The sequence below is a fragment of the Haliotis rufescens genome, unplaced genomic scaffold (genome assembly GCF_023055435.1).
Source record: "Haliotis rufescens isolate VD_foot unplaced genomic scaffold, xgHalRufe1.0.p SCAF_29, whole genome shotgun sequence".
In the NCBI taxonomy this organism is placed as follows: Eukaryota; Metazoa; Mollusca; class Gastropoda; order Lepetellida; family Haliotidae; genus Haliotis; species Haliotis rufescens.
This window is the reverse complement of record NW_025963990.1, coordinates 104,024-130,247: the sequence shown is the minus strand read 5'-3', so window position 1 is coordinate 130,247 and position 26,224 is coordinate 104,024. Positions and strand designations below refer to the sequence as shown.

General features: G+C 42.4%; 1 protein-coding gene across 1 annotated transcript in view; it reads left to right on the top strand.

Moving 5' to 3' along the window:
• The window catches only part of LOC124137692, a 53,808-nt gene that overhangs the window by 14,661 nt on the left and 12,923 nt on the right, over window positions 1-26,224 (top strand). The window contains exons 2-5 of the mRNA XM_046504101.2: window positions 12,867-13,034; window positions 20,431-20,595; window positions 21,251-21,378; window positions 24,449-24,630. Of these exons, the coding sequence (XP_046360057.2) occupies window positions 12,867-13,034; window positions 20,431-20,595; window positions 21,251-21,378; window positions 24,449-24,630 (643 nt within the window). The remainder of the gene's footprint in view (window positions 1-12,866; window positions 13,035-20,430; window positions 20,596-21,250; window positions 21,379-24,448; window positions 24,631-26,224) is intronic.

The following is a 26,224-nucleotide window of genomic DNA, read 5'->3' as shown; positions in this document are numbered from 1 at the left end:
GCGCACCATCGGGAACTAACAGAGACAATGAATTGAGAAATTCACTCGAGAACTGTCAGCTATATTAGTCTACTAAGTGCCTACTTGACACCGCCTTGCAAATACAGGGGGACCGCCTCTAAAGGGATATGGCGATGTGACCATTATAGCACAGTTGGTTTCCACGTGTACTCCGGAATCAGTCTCCATAAAAAAAACCCAAGCAATTCAACATGTGAACGATAGCTAGATTGAAAACTCCCATTGTTTGTTCTACAAGACAGCCTCCGTGGCCCAGTAGATAGAACATATGTCCCGAGAGACGAAGGTCGGTGTCTGAGCGATCCCGGCTGCGTCATACCAAAAAACGTTAAAAGATGGTAATTGTTGTTACTTTGCCTGCCCTCGGCATTAAGAGTGAGTGAGTGAGTTGGGTTTAACGCCGCTTTTAACAGTATTCCAGTTATATCACGGCGTGGCAGCTTAATGTAGGAGGAAAGCCCGTAGTGATGCAGGTCTCAGACGTTTACCACTTCGGTGAAACCCACGAGCACGGGTATGGTGCTGACTAACCTAGAAACATAATTGGGGCGAACCGGGATTCGAACCCACAATCATAGGTTTCTGGCGTGTCCAAGGGACGCAACTCTGCACAGCGAATCGCGGCGCCTTAGACGACAGGGCCACCCGTGCCCCCCATTCAACATGTGAACGATAGCGAGATTGAAAACTCCCATTGTTTGTTCTACAAGTGGATAGAACATATGTCCCGAAAGAAGAAGGTCGTTGTCCGAGCGATCCCCGGCAGCGTCATACCAAAAGACGTTAAACGATGGTAATTGTTGTTACTTTGCCTTGCCTCGGCATTAAGAGTGAGTGAGTGAGTGAGTGAGTTGGGTTTAACGCCGGTTTTAACAGTATTCCAGTCATATCACGGCGTGTCAGCTAAATGTGGGAGGAAAGCCCGAAGTGATGCAGGTCTCAGACGTTTACCACTTCGGTGAAACCCACCTAGAAAAATAATCGGGGCGTACCGGGATTCGAACTCACAATCATAGGTTTCTGGCGTGCCTAAGGGACGCAACTCTGCACAGAGAATGGCGGCGCCTTAGACGACTGGGCCACCCGTTTGCCAGTGTAATGTGTCTGAGTGGGGTACCCATGAAATAATTACAGGGGGACGGCACTAACGATCCATTCAAGTGGAATGTGGCTTGACCTAGTTAGGCCTGAATAGGCAACTGCCGCCAGTTACTGTAGAAAAACTGTTTATCAAATTCAGCATGTAATCGCACAGCAGTCAAAACATTAAATAAAAAGAAACCAATATTGTTCACATTGTTTTCAACACGCCTGTTTGTTTAATTAAATATGTAATTTGAGTTGGCCACTGTGTTGATGCATCGCATCCAAGGTTTTCATGTAATATATCATATGGCGCCATGTTGAATCTATATGCAGTGACGGTCTTTCAGAATATCTCAGTTGAATCTTGTTTGCCTCAGAGGTTATTGAAGGCCTCTGGTTAAAGTGTCGTGGTGTAAGTTCCGAATGGCCTACATGCGTTAATGGCCGGTGATTCCAACAGGGATTTCATGACGGGGTGTCAGCGACTAAATATTATTATGCTATATCGGGAAGCAAGCATTCTCAATTATAGTAATCACGTAATCGAATAGGCAATTCATCTTTACCGTTGGCAGTAAAATTTGAACGGGAATAATGAACTGGAATACGAAAGGTGTGCTGACAAGGTGTTTTTTGTACTGTAGTTTTTGGGGGCTCTCAGATGTTGTTTTTTATCTTCTGGTGACTTAATACGTGTGTAACCGTTTGTGACCTGTGATTGACCCTGTCTGGGTCAGTGTATCTCGTTTTTACGTTACTGGTAATAATATTTATTGCTCGATATTATGTCATTGAGTGAATTGTGTTTTACGCCGTTTTATCTTTCCTTCCTATGAGTGAGTGGGTTTTGTTTGAGAAATATTTGAGTTATATCATTGTGTGTCAGCTGGGTGTGGGAGAACCAAATCCCTGAAGTGACAGGGGCTGTCGGGTAGCCTAGTGGTTAAAGCGTTCGCTCGTCACGCCGAAGACCCGGGTTCGATTCCCGACATGGGTACAATGTGTGAAGCCCATATCTGGTGTCCCCCGCCTTGATATTGCTGGAATATTGCTAAAAGCGGCGTAAAACCATATTCACCCACTCACCCTGAAGTGACACAGATCGAAGATGATTACTTGGCGATACCCATCAGAACATGTCTGGTGATAATACTCAGGGCGAACTGGAGTCACATCCATCATCAGTGTATCTTGGTGCAGCCAAGGGGCGCAACTCTGTACAACTTTCACACGGTCAAATGCACAGTGTGTTCCGATCGTAGAGGTAAAGGGATGGAGGGGTGGGGCGTCTGTTCATACTGCTTTTTCATCCAAAACTGGCTCCCACAGGAGATACGGCTTGGGTGAGATCAAGCTATATCTACATTGTATATATCGGTGCAATGAAATTGCATCACACTCGTTGATAAAAGTGGAAAAAATCCTCGGCAAACTCCGGAGTTGTTCCACTTTTATCAACTCGTGTAGATGTATTTGATATAAAAAAAAACACTCGAGTGAGATTCTCTGTGTATATATTAGAGTGTGGGTGATTATGATCATGTTTCAATGTTGGTTTCTTGAGCTCGTGGGTTTCATCGAAGTAGTAGACGTCTAAGACTTCGAATGTTCATCCCATATTTAGTTTAACTGAAATACCATACAAGATGGCGTTTACCAAACTCACTCACTCACTCAAGGACACATTGCTTATCGCTGACAGCATGGTGAACCAAAAGTTAACACGTGCGAGTGAGTGCATGCACATTCCGTGGATCCGACATGCATGCGCTCGTCCATTTGTTTTCCATGTGCAGTCAGGTCATGAACTGGAGGTGCACACGTTGAACACCTGTCCAGAAGATGCGTTTGCCTCGGGCATGGTGTTTGATTGGCTCACTGTGAATGTTTTCCACGGCCGACTGAAAACACGTGGTATTGGCATTCGTAACAGGCGTGACCAAATCTTAAGTACAAAGTTGTCTGTAAATTCGGGAAGTAACGTCTGCATAGACAAACGCAGTGAGGATCCAATATTGATCTATATTTAACAATTTGGTTGAAATCTTCAAAAGAAGTGCCTTGTTTCAGATGAATTCTATTGACATGTAAGACAATATTGTTTTCGGGGGCGGTCGGGTAGTCTAGTGGTTAAAGCGTTCGCTCATCCCGCCGAAGACCCGGGTTCGATTCCCGACATGGGTACAATGTGTGAAGCCCATTTGTGGTGTCCCCCGCCGTAAAACAATACCCACTCACTCACTCAATATTGTTTTCAGATTACCGTTATTGTTTGTGGACATATTGATAGAATTCAGTCATACGGAGTGACATAAATACCATGGAGCTTAATCTGTGACAAGAATAAGTCAAACAGACCAATATGGTTAAAGCCGCTTCCCGTCATGTCATACCTGATCATACGACGCCAAATTATACCGTACCATACTCTACAATATACCAATACAATTGTATGCCGTTGCTTACTATGCAACAGATGACTACATGCCTACATCATACTATGCCTACATTATACTATGCCTACATCATATTATGTCTACATCATACCATGGCACACATCATACTATGCCATACACCATACCATACATCATACCATGTCATACATCATACCATACATCATACCATGCTATACATCATACCATACATCATACCATGCAATACATCATACTATGCCATACATTATACCATTTATCATACCATGCCATACATCATACTATGCCATACACCATACCATACATCATACCATGCTATACATCATACCATACATCATACCATGCTATACATCATACCATGCCATACATCATACCATGCAATACATCATACCATGCCATACATCATACTATGCCATACATCATACCATACATCATAACATGCTATACATCATACCATGCCATGCATCATACCATGCAATACATCATACCATACCATACATCATACCATGCTATACGTCATACCATGCAATACATCATACTATACAGTACATCATACCATGCCAATACATCAAACCATGCCATACATCATACCATGCAATACATCATACTATACCATACATCATTCAATGCCATACAAGATACCATGTCATACACGTTACAGTGGTAAAGGTCTTAGACCTGCATCACTTAAGGCTTTCGTCCTACATTAAGCTGACACGCCGTGAAAAATAACCGAAGCACTGTTCAAAGCGGATTCTGCATTCCTCGCCAGCATCAGCCTCAGCCATCTACTCATTGTAAGTTATAGTCCTAGTACTTTGATTGGTGTACAGTCGGGATACTAATGTGCGTAATGGGATAGGTGGGCCTCTCGCAGGCCAGTTCTGGTCGGCCGGTGTCCTTATTAACTAGCACCGCCTGGGACTCGCCACAGAGAATGGTGTCAGAGGTCACAGAGAATGATGCCAGAGGTCACAGAGGTCTCAGCTGGAGGTCACGGCACTGTACCTCGAGTTACCTCGGAGTAGGTCTACGAGGCCGTTTTGATTGCCTATTACAGTTTCCATAGCTAGGCTATTACAGCCAATATAAGGCGATTAAATGAAGTTATCAATCATAGCGTGTGCCCTTCCATTCGGATGAGCCATACAGACGGAGAATTTGTTAGTAACGTTCTCAGCTGAAGGGTACGACTACCCCTATCAACAAAGGCACAGAGACCGACCAGCCGATCCTTACGTGGCCTCTAATGACTAGCATAGACAGACAGACAGACTAGCATAGAGTGCTAGGGACCAATTCCTTCTCGGAATTCCCACAGGGAAGATCCACAGAGGTTGTTTGTTTGTTTGTTTATTTGTTGTTTAACGCCGCACTCATCAATATTCCAGCTATATGACGGCAGTCTGTAAATAATCGAGTCTGGACCAGACAATCCAGTGATTGACATCATGAGCATCGATAAACGCAATTGGGATACGATGACATGCATCAACCAAATCAGCGAGCCTGACCACGCGATCCCGTTAGTCGCCTTTTACGACAAGCATAGTCGCCTTTTACGGCATGATGGGTTGCTGAAGACCTATTCTACCCCGGATCTTCATGGGTCCCATAGAGGCTGAAGCTAGATGTAAAATGGCATTTATTTTACACTGGCAATCATCTCATTCACAAATTTCACTTTCTGGTTCATTCAGACACTCCGTCTCTGCCGTGCCAGAATCCCGTGGTGGCCCTGTCAAAGACTTGGCTGATATCCTAAATACATAGCGTTAACGCAAGAATGAGTGAGTGAGTTGGGTTTAACGCCGCTTTTAACAGTATTCCAGTTATATCGCGGCGTGTCAGCTTAATGTGGGAGGAAAGCCCGAAGTGATGCAGGTCTCAGACGTTTACCACTTCGGTGAAACCCACGAGCACGGGTATGGTGCTGGCAAACCTAGAAACATAATCGGGGCCAACCGGGATTCGAACCCACAATCATAGGTTTCTGGCGTGCCCAAGGGACGCAACTCTGCACAGCGAATGGCGGCGCCTTAGACGACTGGGCCACCCGTGCCCCCCGGTGACGCAAGAGAATAACCAGTCTAGCTTCTCCACCGAAACACACTCCATTTGACGTAAAAAGCAAAAAGCGGGGGAAAATATACGAATGGATCACTGAAAATCTGTTATGCTGAATCAATAAAACTAATAATTGTAAGACAGGTATGTGTGCACTTAATTCAATGGCTTCTGTTGATAAAGCATTGTGTAATTCTACACACCTCATCACAGACTGCCTGGGGTTCCACTTCAAACAAAACAACACAGACGGAGCATTGCACCGGTCGGCAAAGCACTCCTTCGTTGTGCGCAATAATTATTGAACATTGGTTCAGTCCGTAGTTCTATTGATGTTTTTTAACACGTTTCGCAAATGATAATGCACCATGCATTTGGACAAAGGGTCTCATGCACGGTAATTGTTCTCGGGCATGTGTCAGTTTTAAATATGCATTTACAAACATCACATCGTATTGGAACCATTAACCGATGTTGTACGAATGTATTTGTGCCGATCGGAGAAACACATTACGGTTTTCCTGATTGTATAAATGACTAATACGCCTTCAAGGTAAATACAGTAAACTACGGTTATAACGAACACGCTTATAACGAACTGACGGATGTAACGAACTACTTTTTTGGTCCCAACTATTTGCGGTAGTTATGCTGTATATATGCTTATAACAAACTACGGTTATAACGAACTAAAATTAGTAGTCCTTTAAGTTCGTTATAACCGTACTTTACTGTACTGGTACTTGAATAACTGCTCTATTTTCATCTAACTCAATATAGAATTCTTGTATAAGACGAGTAGGAGTTGTTTATCGTCCAATAAAACGCTGCAGGGAGAATAAACCACGCGTCGTTTATTTCTTATATGAGATATCAACATCATGTACAGTCAATTTAGGATGTTGATAAAATGTACAAGGTTTAAAAATATTTACCCAAATTTTAATACTGGCGACTCCCTGAATGGAATCCGACCTAGGAAATGTCGGACAAGTCCATTTTACGAACAGGTGGGTTAGGATTGGTATTTCCCGCATATTCTCACAATTCTCAAGTCGGTCATCTGAACCTCTTCTCCTAATACCGAGTGTCATATCTCTCCCACTTTTGGATGCGATCGTTCGGACACTGCGTTTATCTGCGTAGCCCTGCTACATCTATGGGGAACAACTTACTAGACACTTCCCTTTCAAAAATAATGTCATCCAATATATGACGTCATCAAGTTACGGGGGGAGTCGGGTAGCCTTGTGGTTAAAGCATTCGTTCGTCACGCCGAAGACCCGGGTTCGATTCCCGACATGGGTACAATGTGTGAAGCCTATTTCTGGTGTCTCCCGCCATGATATTGCTGGAATATTGCGAAAAGCGGCGTAAAGCCATACTCATTCACTCACTTGTATCGAAAATCCTTCACAGAAAATCTCCAAACCTACCCTCTCGCAGCTTTATTCGGGGTTTGACGTTTAAGACCCAATACTAATTTACGAAACCTATCATGAAATATATCAACATCTAGGGATGGGTGGAAACCCCACATCTCAGATCCATATAATAAGATTGGCAGGATTTTAATGTCAAATAAATTAAGCTGTATACTTATAGGAATTTTTTGATACATAAAAGATTTACATCGCAATATTTGGATAACTTTCCACGCTTGTTGCGCTGATGTTTTTTGGGTTAGGTACCATGAGGCAGATGAGGAAAAATATGTCTCAAACCTAAAAAAACCCTTATGTCGTATTAAAGTGCATCCGTATCCAAGGATACAGTGGTTCTACGTGACATGGTCGTTGTTATTAGCGTTGACTTTAACAGGGGAGCAGAACCGGATATTAAAGGTTAAATTACCCATATATAATGTCATTATGTGATCATAGCCTGAGTCTGACGTGCAAGCTAATACTGCTGTGGTTGACCCGTCGCTCAGTTACACGAGTGAGTGAGTGAGTGAATGAGTGGAGTTTACGCCGCGGGGGACACGAAAATAGGTCTTTGGTATGAGGTGTTAAATATAAGGAGAACCGACAGATTTTCACGTGTATAAAATACATTCTTTTGGTATGTTAGAAATAAAGGATGATTGATCTATAACGTCAGTTATCTTGAACGCATTAAACTTTATCATTCATAACGTCATACGACGGTATCGTATATCAAAGCATGACAAATACATTAATAATAATTAATTACTAATATATCGATAAACTATTCAATGCTATTTTTACGTCACTGATAATGCAGCTGTCACGAAATCCAAATATCTTCGTACGTGCGTGAGTATTCCTTTCACAAAATTATATTTCAAGGGACGTCAGATATTTAACTGGTGACGGTTTCTTTCGGTAGGGTATGCGCCATCTTCCCGATGGATGTTGATTTTGTTAAACGTTCTCTGATTGGACTATCGATATGTGCGATAGTCCAATCATATTTAGCACAGGAAAGCGGGCTTGATATGGCAAGGGTGAAGTGAGTGAGTGAGTTGTGTTTAACGCCGGTTTTAACAGTATTCAAGTTATATCACGGCGTGTCAGCTTAATGTGGGAAGAAAGCCCGAAGTGATGCAGGTCTCAGGCGTTTACCACTTCGGTGAAACCCACGAGCACGGGTATGGTGCTGACAAACCTAGAAACATAATCGGGGCGAACCGGGATTCGAACCCACAATCATAGGTTTCTGGCGTGCCAAAGGGACAGCGAATCGCGGCGCCTTAGACGACTGGACCACCCGTGCCCCCGGCAAGGGTGGAAACAAGACTTTGATAAAAAGGCTTGTGGACGCTCTTTGGTCGGAAAGATGGGTATGCGCTTGCTCACCCGTTTTGCGAACACGTCCTGTGAACACTCTACATTTGTGTACAGTTATTCTTGTAGGGTCTTGAAAATGTGTTCCCATTTATTTTTTCATCTCGATCATTGTTCCAGAATACCCCATGGTCAGAATCTGACCTTGGCAATAGATCCAGCACGCGTTGTACTCATTCAGTCGTTATTGACCACTAAAGTGAAGATCGGTTGGTTAAAATGGGTGCCATGGTCTACCATGTGCCGTTGTGCGCATAGTTGGTAATAGCATTAACTGTGTCAGTATTTGATCACGTCGCCTTGACGCATCTGGAGCGTTGTTGACAGCGGCGTAAAACACTATCCATTCTCATATATACAAACTAAGAGCAGACAAAGTCACCTTGTAAATGTTTGATACATATCGCGTCACATGTTTTTTTATTTAATTAACTACTCCTTTTTCGTTTTATTATGTTATATAGGACTAAAACGAAATAGGAATTTAGAGACGCTCGTCAAAACACTGACTTGGACATCGATAATGTTGCAGTCAGATTAAGTGACAATCAAACCGTAGCGTTAAGCTTTTGTCGTACCCGGTGTATGGGCAAGCTACCCCATCCCATGGGGCCTTTATTAGATTAGCTTGGTGGATGTTTAAGTGCTTTTCATGGAATCAATGCAATGTAACCATTTCATTGCCTGTATTGCCAGAGCCCTTTTGGTGAACGACTCAAATATAACAAAGGAAGATGCGTCTTTGCGTGACACGAACCAACATCAACCGATGTTTCAGTGACGTGATGAAAAACACCCTTGTGTAATTTGTATGGGTAATATATTTTAACGGTTGTGCAAGGCCATCTATGTAATTATGGATACTGTTTGGTGTTCGGTGTGTGTTGTTTATTCTCATAGGAATATGGGATGTAAATAATACAGAAATGGTATTTGGTTTTCGTGTCCGGAAACATGTTTATCACATCGAGCGGCCCGTCGACACTGGAATGTTTGTTCATGGGTGAATTTGTTTTTCTAAAATCACATGATGAAATAAACATTATCTTTGACAATAAAAGTCAAATGTTCTATTCGTCATATTCGTTATATATAATTTATCATCCAAAACTGGCTCCCACAGGAGATATCGCTTGGATGAGATCAAGCGATATCTAGACTGTAGATATCGCTGCAATGAAATTACATCACAATGCTTTGCAGACCATTGTGACGTCACCGGTTACTATGACGTCACAATCAAATGACATCACTAATGGCTCTGCTACTGAAGCTGTTAGCAGTACTTTTTACACTGAAGACCCTGCTAATTACTGTCTACAAATTGAAAAAGTTGGAAGAATGATGTTGGATGATAAATAAAATCTCACCCTCGTGTCTTTTGATATCAAATATGTCAACACTCGTTGATAAAAGTGGCAGAAATCCTCGGCAAGCCTCGGAATTTTTCCACTTTTATCAACTCGTGTTGATATATTTGATATCAAAAGACACGAGGGTGAGATTCTCTATATATTCTACTTCACCATAACTAGTGTAAGCCTATTTTAAAGTATAGGAGGTAAGCTAGTCTTAGCGCTAAATTCTCTTTGTGTATGTGGTCCTAAGCATTTATAAAGAAATAAACGACGAGCACATTATAACACTGCAGGGAGAATAAACCATTAGGGGTGCAGCCCCGAGTGGTTTATTCTCCCTGCAGTGTTTTATTGTACGATAAACAACGACCACGATTCGTTTATTTCCTATGTGAGATATCAACATTTTGTACAGCTCTTTTTAAGGATGTCAATAAATTGTACAAGCTTTAAGAACATTTACCCGTATTTAATAATGATGACTCCCTGAGTAGAATCCGACCTCGGCGAAGTCGGACAAGTCCCCAAGGGGTTTAGAAGGGACGTCATAATAAGGGAGTACTCGGTGTATCCGGTTTCGGTATAAGCGAAATCCCCCTTTACCCAACTTGGTTATATCCGAGGTGACTGTGAAGACAAGTCGCTGGATACGTTACATTTCATATTAATATTGTTCAAGAAAAACGCGTTTTTAGAAATCCATATGAAATACTGTATCAAACTTCCACACATAGTTAATTAGAAAATATATTTGTTACACATATTTCCGCTTTTCGGATTGGCCGACACCTTCTGAAAACCTGCTTTTATTCTTCGATAAATTCACCACACTTCACGTATATTCATACTTGGGGCGGTATCCGATATTTCTGAATGTTTTCTTAGCAATTAAAAGGTCGACGTCTGGCATTCCACGTCACTACTCCAACCCTTTCGTCAAACAATATCAGTCGCCTCGCCACAGATGCGGAACGTTCACGTTCAAGTGTGCGTCATTAGTAATGTGTACCCTTGGATCACAACCAGAAGATAGAACACACGGGTTCGTGGACGAAAGACTGGACGATCTGAAACAGCTACGCCCAAGTTGACGTATTAATGTACACTTGGATCACAACCAGAAGATAGAACACACGGGTTCGTGGACGAAAGACTGGATGATCTGAAACAGCTACGCCCAAGTTGACGTATTAATGTACACTTGGATCACAACCAGAAGATAGAACACACGGGTTCGTGGACGAAAGACTGGACGATCTGAAACAGCTACGCCCAAGTTGACGTATTAATGTACACTTGGATCACAACCAGAAGATAGAACACACGGGTTCGTGGACGAAAGACTGGACGATCTGAAACAGCTACGCCCAAGTTGACGTATTAATGTACACTTGGATCACAACCAGAAGATAGAACACACGGGTTCGTGGACGAAAGACTGGATGATCTGAAACAGCTACGCCCAAGTTGACATTAATTGTCACTTCTTTTCTTTTCTCAAGTGTTTGTTAAAGTTTGTTTGTTTGTGCGTTTTTAATGCCGAACTCAGCAATATTCTAGATATATAGAGAATCTCACCCGAGTGTCTTTTGATATCAAATATATCAACACGAGTTGATAAATTTGGTATCAAAAGACACGAGGGTGAGATTTTATTCATCATCCAACATCATTCTTTCAACTTTTTCAAGTTGTAGACAGTAATTATCAGTGTCTTCAGTGTAAGAAGTACTGCAAACAGCTTCAGTAGCAGAGCCATAAGTGATGTCATTTGGTTGTGACGTCATGGTCACCAGTGACGTCACAATGGTCTGCAAAGCATTGTGATGTAATTTCATTGCAGCGATATCTACAGTGTAGATATCGCTTGATCTCATCCAAGCGAAATCCCCCCGTGGGAGCCAGTTTTGGATGATAAATATAGTGGTCAGCAAATAGTTGGACCCGACAATACAGTGCTTGACATCATGAACATCGATCAACGCAGTGGGAAACGATGAAATGCGATCAACCAAGTCAGCGTGCCTGACCACCCGTTCCACTTAGCCGCCTTTCACAACAAGCATATGTTGCTTGGGGTCTATATTCCTATTGATACTCAAACGTCACATTGAAAGAATAACGTCAACTTCAACGTCAACGTCAACGTCAACGTCAGCGTCAACGCCACAGAGAACAATCAGTTTCTACTATCTGTCTAAATGGATTCTATTGGGCGTAAAGGTCAAAACAACGGTGAAAATTATATGTATGAAGCACTGAAAATTAGCGACAATATATTCACAAAAAGGGACAGAAACCCTTGAATACATTCATGTGGGTGGTCGGGTAGCCCAGTGGTTTAAGCGTTCGCTCGTCACGCCGAAGACCCGGGTTCGATTCCCGACATGGGTACAATGTGTGAAGCCAGTTTCTGGTGTCCGCCGCCGTGATATTGCTTGAATATTGCTTAAAACGGCTTGTTCCGGTATAACACGAGTTGGTCACGAATGACGTGGCGTGAGAGATTTCTGAAGTTGTTAATGAACCTGTGGCGGTGAAATAAATAAATAAATAAAAAATAAAAAAAAAATTAAAAAAAATGAATGAATGAATGAATGAATGAATGAATGAATGAATGAATGAATGAATGAATGAATGAATGAATAAATAAAGTCATATGACGTTAATGGGTAAAGTGATTGATCGACTCACATACAATAGAGTTATATATTGTTTTATTTTCTACCTGTATAGATTTATAATTAATGAACCATTTCATCAGGGGCCTAGTGGTTAAAGCATTCACTCGTCACGCTGAAGACACGGGTTCAATTCTCCACATGGGCGCAATGTGTGAATCCCATTTATTTCAGTTATATCACGGCGTGTCAGCGTGATTTTGGAGGAAAGCCCAACGTGATGCAAGTCCTTTATGATTACCACTTTAGTGGAACACACAAGCACACGAACAAATCGAGAAACTCACGATCAAATTTGTCGTACATGCCTAAGGGACGCAAGCGACTGGTTCGTACCCATCTTGTTTGCTGTACACTCGGTGAATCTAAAAGTGAATCGCGTGTCTATCATTTCATTTCTTCTTGTTACAGAATGTTATGGCTGGTTCTAACGGTAGCGTGTGTGGCCATCATGAGTTTCCAAATTATCGACCGCATCATCTACTACTACGACTACCCCGTCACCGTGAACGTCCAGGTCAACTACAACAAGACGCTCTTCTTCCCCACTATCACCATCTGCAACCAGAACGCTTTCCGGTAGGTGCATAGCCTAAACTTCTACCTTTTACGTATATGAATATATTCTGATTTGACGGCTTGTTTATTTGTTGTTTAACGCCGCACTCAACGATATTTCATCTATATAACGGCGGTCTGTAAATAACCGAGTCTGGACAAGACAATCCAGTGATTGACATCATGAGCATCCAAGGATACGGTGACATGCATTAACATCAGCCTGACCACCCGATCCCTTTTTACGACAAACATGGGTTGCTTAAGACCTATTCTACCCAGGGTCCCGATTTGGCGGTATATTTACTGAAACCTCGTTCAATCTAATTAAATTCAGATCTTTTGTTTTGATACGATCCCTCTCTGCACGAAGATCAGACCGCCCAATCTAAATGGCAGATGCGTGGGTTCTTGAGCCAATCAGATGTCAGCTTTCTAAAATGATTCGGCTACATTTTTTTACTCACATAATTCGGAAATTTCTATTACTACTAATGAAAACCCACACAGAACACAAATATTCCTTTGACACTCCCTTTTGGGTGTAGATGCTATGGCGCTCAGAAACGACAGGATGTATAGAATATTCATATGAATTTAATGGCGCGGCCTGATTTATCTACATTCGGAACGATACAGAAATCAGGGATTCTTGTGTGAATACCGAGGGAATCTTAAAACCTCAACGCTGATTGGTTGATGAAAAAGTTCACCTGACACCCGGAAGTGTCTTCAGACCTTCGCGCAGAGTGAGTGAGTATGGTTTTATGCCGTTTTGAGCAATATTCAAGCAATATCACGGCGGGGACACCAGAAATGGGCTTCACACATTGTACCCATGTCGGGAATCGAACCCGGGTCTTCGGCATTACGAGCGTACGCTTTAACCACTAGGCTACCCAACCACCCATATGTATTCAATAGTTTCTGGCCCTTTTCGTGAATATATTGTCACTAATTTTCAGTTCTGCATTCATATAATTTTCACCTTTGTTTTGCCCCTTTCGCCCAATAGAACCCATTAAGACTAGAAAGTAGAAACTGATTGTTCTCTGTGGCGTTGAGTGAGTGAGTGAGTGAGGTTTAGCGCCATTTTTAACAGTATTCCAGTTATATCGCGGCGTGTCAGCTTAATGTGGGAGGAAAGCCCGAAGTGAAACCCACGAGCACTGTGGCGTTGACGTTGACGTTTATGTTGAAGTTGACGTTGACGTTATTCTTTCAATGTAACGTTTGAGTATCAATAGGAATATAGACCCCAAGCAACATATGCTTGTTGTGAAAGGCGACTAAATGGATCGGGTGGTCAGGCACGCTGACTTGGTTGATCGCATTTCATCGTTTCCTTTTGTTGTTCGATGTCCATGATGTCAAGCACTGGATTGTCGGGTCCAACTATTTGCCGACAAATATCATATATCTGGAATAGTGCTGAGTGTGGCGTTATAAACGCACAAACAGACACACTTTTAACAAACACTTGAGAAAAGAAAGAAGTGAAAATTAATGTCAACTTGGACGTAGCTGTGTCAGATCGACCACTCTTTCGTCCACGAACCCGTGTGTTCTATGTTCTGATTGCGATCCAAGTGTACATTAATACATCAACTTGGACGTAGCTGTTTCAGATCGACCACTCTTTCGTCCACGAACCCGTGTGTTCTATGTTCTGATTGCGATCCAAGTGTACATTAATACGTCAACTTGGACGTAGCTGTTTCAGATCGACCAGTCTTTTCGTCCACGAACACGTGTCTTCTATCTTCTGACTGTGATCCAAGTGCACACATTACTAACGACGCACACTTGAACGTGAACGTTCCGCATCTGTGGCGAGGCGACTGATAATGTTTGACGAAAGGGTTGGAGTAGTGACGTCGAAAGCCAGATGTCGACCATTCAATTGCTTAGAAGACATTCAGAAATATCGGACTGCTTTCTATATAAACAAGTGCCATTGGTGACCCAGTCACTTTCTATTGGTAATCCAGGGTAAGGTAAACCATCCAACAAAACGCGTTACAGACACGAAGGAGGTGCATAGAATTTGGGCTCATAAGACTATTGAGTGAGTGAGTGAGTTGGGTTTAACGCCGCTTTTAACAGTATTCCAGTTGTATCACGGCGTGTCCGGAAAGCCCGAAGTGATGCAGGTCTCAGACGTTTACCACGTCGGTGAAACCCAATAGCACGGGTATGGTGCTGACAAAACCTAGAAACATAATCGGGGCGAACCGGGATTCGAACCCACAATCACAGGTTTCTGGCATGCCCAAGGGACGCAACTCTGCACAGCGAATCGCTGCGCCTTTGACGACTGGGCCACCCGTGCCCCCTCTCCTTCCCCCCATAAGACTATTGAGAGGTCGGTGTGGCAAGTTGAGACCAGAAATCTCTAAAGTCGTTTTAAAGTTAGCAATATTACGTTTACAACATGCTGAGGTAAGGTGAGGTGAAATGGGGTTTAACGTCGCGTCCAATATTATTGCACCTATATTGTGTGTTTGTGTGGATGCTTGTACTAGTCCGGACTGATGCCGATTTAGTGCTAGCTCACTGAGATACCATGCCGCAGTTGAACATGAATACCCCACTCAGACACAGTATACTGACTCCGAGCCGACCAGTCCTTGTTTTAGCCCCTTAATGCCGAGCGCCAGACAGGGTAACAGTAAGTACCATCTTTTAAGGTCTTTGGTGTGACGCGGTCGGGGATCGAACCCCGGACCTTCCGCTCTCCGGGCGGACGCTCTACCACTAGACCACGGAGGCGGTCTTACAACATGCTGAAACCCCATATAAAATCACATGGGATTAATCAAGAAGAATGTCATTGAGTCAACTATCACTGCGTTAAGGTGTCAACCTTTACTTTCATTGGATGAATGACATGACACTATTCATTGTTGCTCTCTGGGGTGAAAAATATATATTAACATTTTCATTTTTACAGCACATGAATTCCCCTCATTGTCATTCATCTCAGTTGTTGATATCTATGTAAAGCAGGGATCACCGTTTTCACAGTCATGGGTTTCCTGACATCAGCACGTACTATTGAACTCGCCACTACAACTCGTTGTTAGCCGAGACAGGATACGGACATATCCAGCGTACTAGTTGTCGGGGACCACCCGCTACCCCTTTTTTGACAATGGTACGCGCCAGTGGTCAGGCCTCATACATAGTTATATGGGGTTAATTGTCAAGTCAAAACTCAACTTATCCTGGCATACCTGTAACGTTTGTTTGTTTGTTGTTTAACGCCGCACTCAGCAATATTCCAACTAAATAATGGCGTTCTGTAAATAATCGAGTCTGGACTAGACAATCCAGTGATTGACATCATGAGCATCGATAAACGCAATTGGGATATCATGCATCAACCAAGTCACCAATATACAGACACAGTCACCAATATACAGACACAGTCACCAATATACAGACACAGTCACCAATATACAGACACAGTCACCAATATACAGACAGAGTCACCAATATACAGACAAAGTCACCAATATACAGACACAGTCACCAATATACAGACACAGTCACCAATATACAGACAAAGTCACCAATATACAGACACAGTCACCAATATACAGACACAGTCACCAATATACAGACACAGTCACCTATATACAGACACAGTCACATACAGACACAGTCACCAATATACAGACACAGTCACATACAGACACAGTCACCAATATACAGACACAGTCACATACAGACACAGTCACCAATATACAGACACAGTCCCCAATATACAGACAAAAACAACAAGCCCAAACATTCCAATGCAAGTAAAATCAGGAAATATTTCGACTTGGAGTAAGGGGTCACTCCATACGTTGAAAGTTTTGCACCTTCATACCGCGTTCATTCTAAGTTGGAAACACCCTGTGAACATAATTATACATGTTAAGGTTTGAAGAAGAATATACATATTGCCCAAATCATGTATTAATTGGCCAAGAATGATACAGAATCTAAACAGTACCACTCCAATATATTTAGCCACTATGATAAAGTCTATATTTATCACAACTAACCTGTACCTTACCGCCATGTTATACCCCCTGTAGTTTGCACTGATAAAACCATCATTGCTTCATACGCTTCAAATATCGGTAAAGTAACGCGAGGCTATCGCACATGGTTTTTTTCAAAGGATGTGGCACATTCGTTTTTGCGCCGAGGGAAAACATTAAGAGGTTATTATCTTGCTTATCACGACTGGCTCCAAGGGATGGTTGGTACATGATACTCGCTCTCCCTTAAAAGTCTACTTCCAGCGCTTAACCTACACTGTTAAACGACTGGCACTGCTTGCCAGAATCTGGTCGGTCTCACTGCCTACGAATGACTTTCGTGAAGACAGGATTGACTTATGGAGTTTAATTTCTTTATAATTTCTTTGCGACATATCGTGCACTGCTCGTACCTTTATCAAGAAAGTGATCCGGGTAGGATACGCTATGCAGTTTGGGATTACAGTAAACTACGTTTATAACGAACACGGTTATAACGAACTGACCGATATAACGAACCCATTTTTAGTCCCGACCATTTGTTGTATAAATGCTGTATATATGCATATAACGAACTACGGTTATTACGAACTAAAATTAATGGTCCCTTTTAGTTCGTTATAACCGTAGTTAACTGGATATTGAAAGAGATGAACAAAAACAACAATCACGGTTAAGGTGACATGAAGCAAGGGATGAAGCCAGGAACAATACTGTTGTTTTGTTGTTTTTGTTGTTTATTTTAGAAAAAAAATAAAATTAATTGTTTCACATTAGGTACCTCGATTTTACGACAATCCCCACAGGACGACGTGACTGATCTTACGGATCGTAGTATGTTGTTGTTGTTTGTTGTTTAACAACACTCAGAAATATTCCAGCTACATGACGGCGGTCTTTAAATAATGAAGTCTGGGCCAGACAATCCTGTGAGCGTTGTAGATATTACTTGGGAACAGCTTCTGATATTCGCTCTATCGTCACATGGTCCATTTTCTGATGTGTGTTACTAAGTTGTACAAGGAACTCGCGCTCCTTAACGTATCTATTAAATGTACAGATCTTTTCAAGAATTTTATATTTATTCACACACTATTTTACCGTAAGTAGGGCGCTGTGTACAGCGCACGGGTCACAAATCGATTAAGCAGCGCTGGTTGCGGAGAGTAGCTGGGTGGGTGATCGTGTGAAAGCTTGACGCCTGAGACTTTCTGAGGCTTCGGCCCCGCCCTACACTGAAACACATGGGGGCGGTCGGATAGCCTAGTGGCTAAAGCGTTCGCTCATCACACCGAAGAACCTGGTTCGGTTCCCAAAATGGGTACAATGCGTGAAGCCAATTTCTGGTGTCCTCCGCCATGATATTGCTGGAATATTGCTAAAAGCGGCGTAAAATCAAACTCACTTACTCACTCGAAGGCAATGGACTTTGTTTGAAATATGCCTCTTTTCCCCCAGCAGTGAATTGGTATACGGTAGGGCGAGATGGTGAAGTGACTGTTAACCTGCTAGCGCCTCATAACCAGCTAGTTTTGAATACTCCTCTGGGAGCTGAGAATGGCATTGGATCACTGATCCATGTACCGATTGTGTACCGCTTTGACTTACGAGCATGGTAAGATTCAAGATTAGGAAGTGACAGTAGGCTAATGGGATGAAACAACCACAGTCTTGTTTGAAGATCTGTTACTGTTCTCGATTGCCCGTGAAGATCCGGGAAGAATAGGTCTTCAGCAACCCATGCTTGCCGTAAAAGGTGACTATGCTTGTCGTAAGAGGCGACTAACGGGATCGGGTGGTCAGGCTCGCTGACTTGGTTGATGCATGTCATCGTATCCCAATTGCGTGGATCGATGCTCATGATATCAATCACTGGATTGTCTGGTCCAGACTCGATTATTTACAGACCGCCGTCATCTAACTGGAATACTGCTGAGTGCGGCGTTAAACAACTAACAAACAAACGATACATATTTATTTTGTCTTAGTCCTCAGACATACATATTAAGTGTCTGACATATGAACAGCTTCGACTTAAGTGATTATGCTCTGCAGGCGGTTCACATGTCATAGATCCATATGACGTCATCAATTAAACCATGCATTCATAAGTGTATTTCTGTAGAGTAACTATGTTTTGTCGGGTGTTATCCGATATTTGATACATGGGTTTTTTCATCATTTGAAACCTTCGACATACGCCGTCGGTTACAAATAGTGTAGGGGCGGTCGGGTAGCCTAGTGGTTAAAGCCTTCGCTCGTCACGCCGAAGACCCGGGTTCGGTTCCCAAAATGGGTACAATGTGTGAAGCCCATTTCTGGTGTCCCCCGCCGTGATATTGCTGGAATATTGCTTAAAGCGGTGTAAAACCATACTCACTCACTCACTCTTTCACTCACAAATAGTGTAGATGCAACTTGTTTGTATCAATGTTAATACTTAATGATATATAAATATAATAGCATTCATTAATGCATGGATATCAATATAAATGTATTTACATATATTAGTGTAAATATTTTAACGGCCCTTCATTGAAAATCACTTCACATAAAAAACATAATCTTATTTGTAGGTACACAGGAGCAGTTTTTTCATTGTATTATTAGAACGCAAATTATGTCTCACATAATCTTAAAAAAGCTATTTAAACAAAATAAATAGTGTGGACAAGTTGTTTAATGCATACGTAAGACACTCTTAATAAAAGATTAAAAAATATAAACTGCCACACAAAGAAAGTTTTCATTTGAAAATTAGATTTCATCCAAAAATTACAAACATTATGTAAACGTTACTAGGCTGAAAACAGTCGCCGAAACACTGCAAAATTAACGTCCAATTCAGAGTGAGTGAGTTTGGTTTTACGCCGCTTTTAACAGTATTCCAGTTATATCACGGCGTGTCAGCTTAATGTGGGAGGAAAGCCCGAAGTGATGCAGGTCTCAGACGTTTACCACGTCGGTGAAACCCACGAGCACGGGTATGGTGCTGACAAACCTAGAAACAGAATCGGGGCGAACCAGGATTCGAACCCACAATCATAGGTTTCTGGCATGCCTAAGGGAGGCAACTCTGCACAGCGAATCGCGGCGCCTCAGACGCCTGGGCCACCCGTGACCCCAAAGTCCAATCCTATGATACCCGTATCAAATACATCACCATCGAATAACCATTTCTTGTTTCATGTGATGCTTCCACCCTTCTTGGGTGTATACTCTCAATACAGCTCGGATTTTTATAATCTTTCAGAGAATATTTGGAGACAGGTTCCACATCAAGCCTATGAGACAGCAAGTACAGACATGTATATTACGAAGAAGGGCATCCGTGTATGTCTTGGTAAGGGAGTTTCATAATGAATTATCTGCGTCTGTTCTAGCGCCAGCAAGGCCGCCCAGCTGAAGCATTACCAGCTTCTGACTGACCTCTACACGGGAAGGAAGACGAGTTCTGACTGTGACTACGGCGTCAGGAACTTCAGTCATCTGACTTTGAGGGAACTCTTCAAAAACACAACACATACGAAGGAGGACCTCATTGTCAGGTGAGTGTATTCATTGGATGTTAATGCATGTCATCGATCCCAATTGCGTGGATCGATGCTCATGATATCAGTCACTGGATTGTCTGGTCCAGACTCGATTATTTACAGACCGCCGTCATATAGCTGAAATATTGCTAAGTGCGGCGTTAAACAACAAACCAACCAACCAACCAACCATTGGATGCTAGACCGCCTCCGTGGTCTAGTGGTAGAGCGTCCGCCCGGAGAGCGGAAGGTCCGGGGTTCGATCCCCGACCGCGTCATACGAAAAGACCTTAAAAGATGGCACTTGTTGTTACCCTGTCTGGCGCTCGGCATCAAGGGGCTAAAACAAGGACTGGTCGGCTCAGAGTCAGTATACTGTGTCTGAGTGGGGTATTCATGTTAAACTGCGGCATGGTATCTCAGTGAGCTAGCACTATAAATCGGCATCAGTCCGGACTAGTACAAGCAGCCACACACATACACGTGCATGCACGTCGCTATGTAAGTGCAATAATCTTGAACGCGACGTTAAACCCCATTTCACCTCACCTCGATTTGCCATGACCTTTGGTCTATCAGCACCATCACCTTGTGGTACTTGTCTAAGGCCTGCATCACTTGGGTTCTCCTCCTACATCAAGATATTACTGAAATACGTGTTTTTCCCCAGCTGCACGTGGAGGGGAGTAGCGTGTGGGTCTGAGAACTTCACCGAGGTGGTGACCGACCACGGCGTTTGCTACACCTTCAACATCCCCGACGAGGGTACCAGGGACGTGCTTCGTGTCTTTTCACCAGGTAGGTCCAGCAACAGACCGACCGTCTAATAGATGGAAATGTAACTCCTCCAAAACTAACACACACGTTTCACCACCCCTCGCATTTGCGACTTAAAATTATTTCCGATTTTTCAAAATCTTAAAAGAATATAAACAAAAGTAATACAAAATATTCGAGGTCACTAAAATTCATTACCATACATTTGAAAATGATTACATAAAAAATCAACTTGAAAGCTACGAGACCGCTGTTGGAAGCGAAGTAAATACACGCTGGTCAAGTAACCAAAACGGCGCTTTGCGAAACGAACAGTTTCGATTGACGAGTTAAATGAGAAGTTAATAGTTTATAACGAAACATTTTCTGGACAATAACAAACGGTAAAAAGCGATATTAATTCCATAAATGACCATCTGTCATTAGTTTGCTTTGTCAATGTGGAACTAGCGTAAATAGAAAGTCAAGAGTTTGTTAACGGGCCAGACACTTACGATAAAGGGAGACAATTTGCAGGGAGCTAACTCTTGTATGACAATAGTTCTGTCAAAGTGTCATTTTCACTGCAGTGAAATGTCAAGTGTTATGTTCCCTGCAATGAAAATGTCACTTTTCTCAATTTCTCAACTCAGTCTTTCACTCTGAAGAATGTAATAAATGCATATTCTGGCTTATTAAACCCGTAAGAGACTAAGTTACTCCCACACAATTTATTCAGTTAAATACCAACTATATCAAACCTATTTATTTTATATCCAGCAGTCCGCTACATGTGTTTACATCAGTTGATACGCTTATAATTTTATATTAAACCTTAACTTAGAACGAGCTTGAATATTAAAGCTTGCTTGATGTTTAACGCGCACAAAGTAATATCCCCCCTATGTGAGGGCTGCTCGTACATTATCGAGTCTTGACCAGGCAAACCTGTGATTGACATAGAAAGCAACGGTCCACGTAGTCGGGGTACGATGCTACGCAATCAACCAGGCTGCCGAGTCTGACCACTGCATCCGTTATGTCGCATTTAACCACAAGCACAGGGCTACCCGTGAAGAACCGGGGTCTTCAGCAACCCATGCTTGCCGTAAAAGGCGACTATGCTTGTTATAAGAGGCGACTAACGGGATCGGGTGGTCAGGCTCGCTGACTTGGCTGATGCATGTCATCGTGTCCCAATTCCGTGGATCGATGCTCATGATGTCAATCACTGGATTGTCTGGTCCAGACTCGATTATTTACAGACCGCCGTCATATAGATGGGATAATGCTGAGTGCGGCGTTAAACAACAAACAGACAAACTTTGGAGTCCCAACGGGGTTTGAATATTAGAATGGTCACACTATGTTGTTGGTATATATTCAGAAATACTTAAATTAATTCATATAAAATTATCATTTGTGTATTATTTGTTATTGCTGTCCTTGAGAGAACAAATTCAGCCATGAAATGAATGAGTTTTTAAGTTTGTCGTTTCAAGCATTGAAAACACAATCACGAAATTGCCACCCTAACAAAATAGTCATTTAAAAAACATTTAAAACAGAAAACCACTTTCGTCTTGTTTTCTTCGTCTTACTGTATTTAATAACTAATAATTTTCAAAAATGCACAGCTGAGAATGAATGATTAAAGCGTTCGCTCATCACACCGAAGACCCTGGTTCGGTTCCCAAAATGGGTACAATGCGTGAAGTCCATTTCTTAACTTTAATTTTACTATAGGACGCGGGTGGAATAAGAGTTATCGTCCTTGTTTGAAGTGCGAGATGAGCACGAGTCTCCGTTGCGCTTGTCACAGTATGGCAAGAGTTGGTCTCTCAAAAGTTGTCAGTGACTGCTGTTGAATTATATTGTGATGTTTTAATTTCACACAGACAACGTATTTGTAACTAGATACTTGCCGGATTGCAAAGGAACCGTCACTCAACATGGCGGAATATGATCGGAGTCAAATATACAGGAAATTGAGTTCATTGTTGCCTGGAACGAGAAACGACATTTGCTAAATCCTTGCTTAATGAACTGTATGCTTAAATTATGCAAAAATGACCTCTAGCATATATAGATATATAACACAGCTAGGATGTTGCGGATAACTTCGAGATTTAGAACAAAAATATGAACTTGAACTGAAAAAATAAAACCTTCGAGACAACCGTAGTTGACTTTAATGTACAGGTAAGTGCAGTCCTGTGACATGAAGGTGGTGACACATGATATCAAGAAGCAGGACTTCACATGTAAGCTGCACTATAACACTATTGGCGTGAGGTCGAGACAAAAATGTCGAGAGGATCATAGCCGAAATAACGAAAGGAACCCTTCGAGATAACCGTAGTACAGAGAGAGGGATCATGTTGATGCAATCAGGCGAGTAATTGAGTCAACTCGTGGGACATACGTGAGACTCCCAGTGAGTAACAGAGTAGAGTAGGTCAGATCGTGATGATTCAGCTACAACGACCAGTGTGCTGGATGCGTCGAATAGTAATATTGCCTATTTCAAACCGAACGTCGGTTATTAAGCATAACGGGTGTGTGTGAATGTGATTGTCCATATTTGCCGAGAGACGACTGTGAATAAACATGATATAACCAATGCCTAATGGTATCTCTCTCTCTCTCTCTCTCTCTCTCTCTCTCTCTCTCTCTCTCTCTCTCTCTCTCTCTCTCTCATGCTCGTGGGTTTCACCGAAGTGGTAAACGTCTGTGACCTGCATCACTTCGGGCTTTCTTCCCGCATTAAGCTGACACGCCGTGATATAACTGGAATACAGCTCAAAGCTGCGGCAAACTAAACTACCTAAATCACACACACACACACACACACGCACGCACGCACGCACGCACGCACGCACGCACGCACACACACACACACACACACATACACACACACACACACACTCTCTCTCTCTCTCTCTCTCTCTCTCTCTCTCTCTACATAGTATATATACAGGTATGTAGTTAATCTGGTTCTTGAATTACACAAGTCAGTGGCCAAATGTTACGAACCTTGTATCTAACATACACACAGCCACAGGTCCCTTGCTATACCCCAATACATGACGACCATTGCCTCGTGTACCAGGAGCAGAGAATGGCTTGTCCCTGACGCTGAATGTGGAGCAATACGAGTACATGCCGGGGCCCCACGACGCCGCAGGGGTGAAGATCCTCATCCATGACCACAAACAGTTCCCCAAGGTGCAGGAGCTCGGCATCGCCCTACCCACGGGGACGCATTCATTTGTCGGCATGCAGCTCATCTCGGTAAGTAAGGTGCACGTTTCAAAGACTGGGTTCAGTATTCCTTTTTTGTTACCATACTTACACGATGCCGTGACATTTCAAATTTACCATTTCCGATCGGATCTTTTCAACCAGCGTCTTAGCATCTTAGAAATATATACAGCCACGTACCTCGAAATAGTAACCTGTCGGCACTATCTGCAATGGCACCAGATCTTCACAATATAAAAAAGAGATGATCGCAATTCACTGTGTAGAGTTGCGCCCACTAGACGTGACAGGATCCGGTGATGTACGAATCCTAAATTCGGGCTGATTATGGTTCTGGGTCTGTCAGTACCATGCCATGCTGGTGGGTTTCACCATTATAGAGACGGGGGTCTCAGGACTCTAAGGTGCCGCGATTCTCAGTTGCTCCCCTTAGACGTGACAGGATCCGCTTACCACCGGTTAGAATCCTGGAGAAACTGTTGCAACCACATCACTCACTAATTGGATTAATGAAAGAAAGAATATTCGTATGGGAAAATAATATTCCACTGGAAATTAAGTAAATAGTAAGATGCTGGCTGTGGAATAAATGGGTTAAGACACATAAGCCATGTCTTTGGAAGACTATAAGTTTAGATGTTGTAGACAACTGATATACGTTTCCAATATTGGTAAGAAATGAGGGTAAAAATAGCGATCAGTGATATACAATATCTGCCTCGTTGTGAGATGTATCAACAGGTTTTAGCTAAACCCGTCACTGTAGTGTAATGTAGACTCAGAAAACTATTTATTTACGGGAGGGGAGGTGAGGTGAAATGGGGTTTAACGTCGCGTCCAAGATTATTGCACTTATATAGCGACGTGCATGTACGTGTGTGTGTTTGTGTGGCTGCTTGTACTAGTACCGATTTATAGTGCTAGCTCACTGAGATACCATGCCACAGATTAACATGAATACCCCACCCAGATAAAGTATACTGACTCGAGTGCAGATATATGGAAATGCTAATTTCCAATCCAGTCAGGGGTACGTAATTTGAAGCTTACTTCAATCAGAAAACCCATTGAGCGTAATACTATTAATTAGTAAAATTCATAAACACAAACTGAAATTATGCAAATCCATTTCCTCACCAACAGACCGACTATTTTCGATAAAAGTTGTTTATTTTCACTTTTAATTTATGTACATATTTCTTCCCCCAATATACACTAAAACGTTCGTGACAATGAGACAACATTCAAAAGTTTCGCATGAATAAAATATACACAATTCGAGCTCGACACATCTAATACACAATCGATTATGTCATCTTAAAGGGGAAGTGTACAGGCAAAAATCACTTTCTTTCTTATTTTAAACAAATCACAATTTTAGAATTAGTTAGTATCAGTGTTTGAAAATATACTCATTTTTCTCACAGTGAAAGTAGGGAGCTCACAATAAGTGTGAAAATGTCATGCCGTTATGAGGCCTTCGGTTTCCGAGCTAAACAGGCCTGAGTTATCCCCCTTAGATTATGACGTAATTGGTGCCAATTTAACTCGGTCCCTGTCTTGTCATAACGCAAAAGATATTAAGTACCAGTTTATGGTGATACAACATGGCATCCGATACATT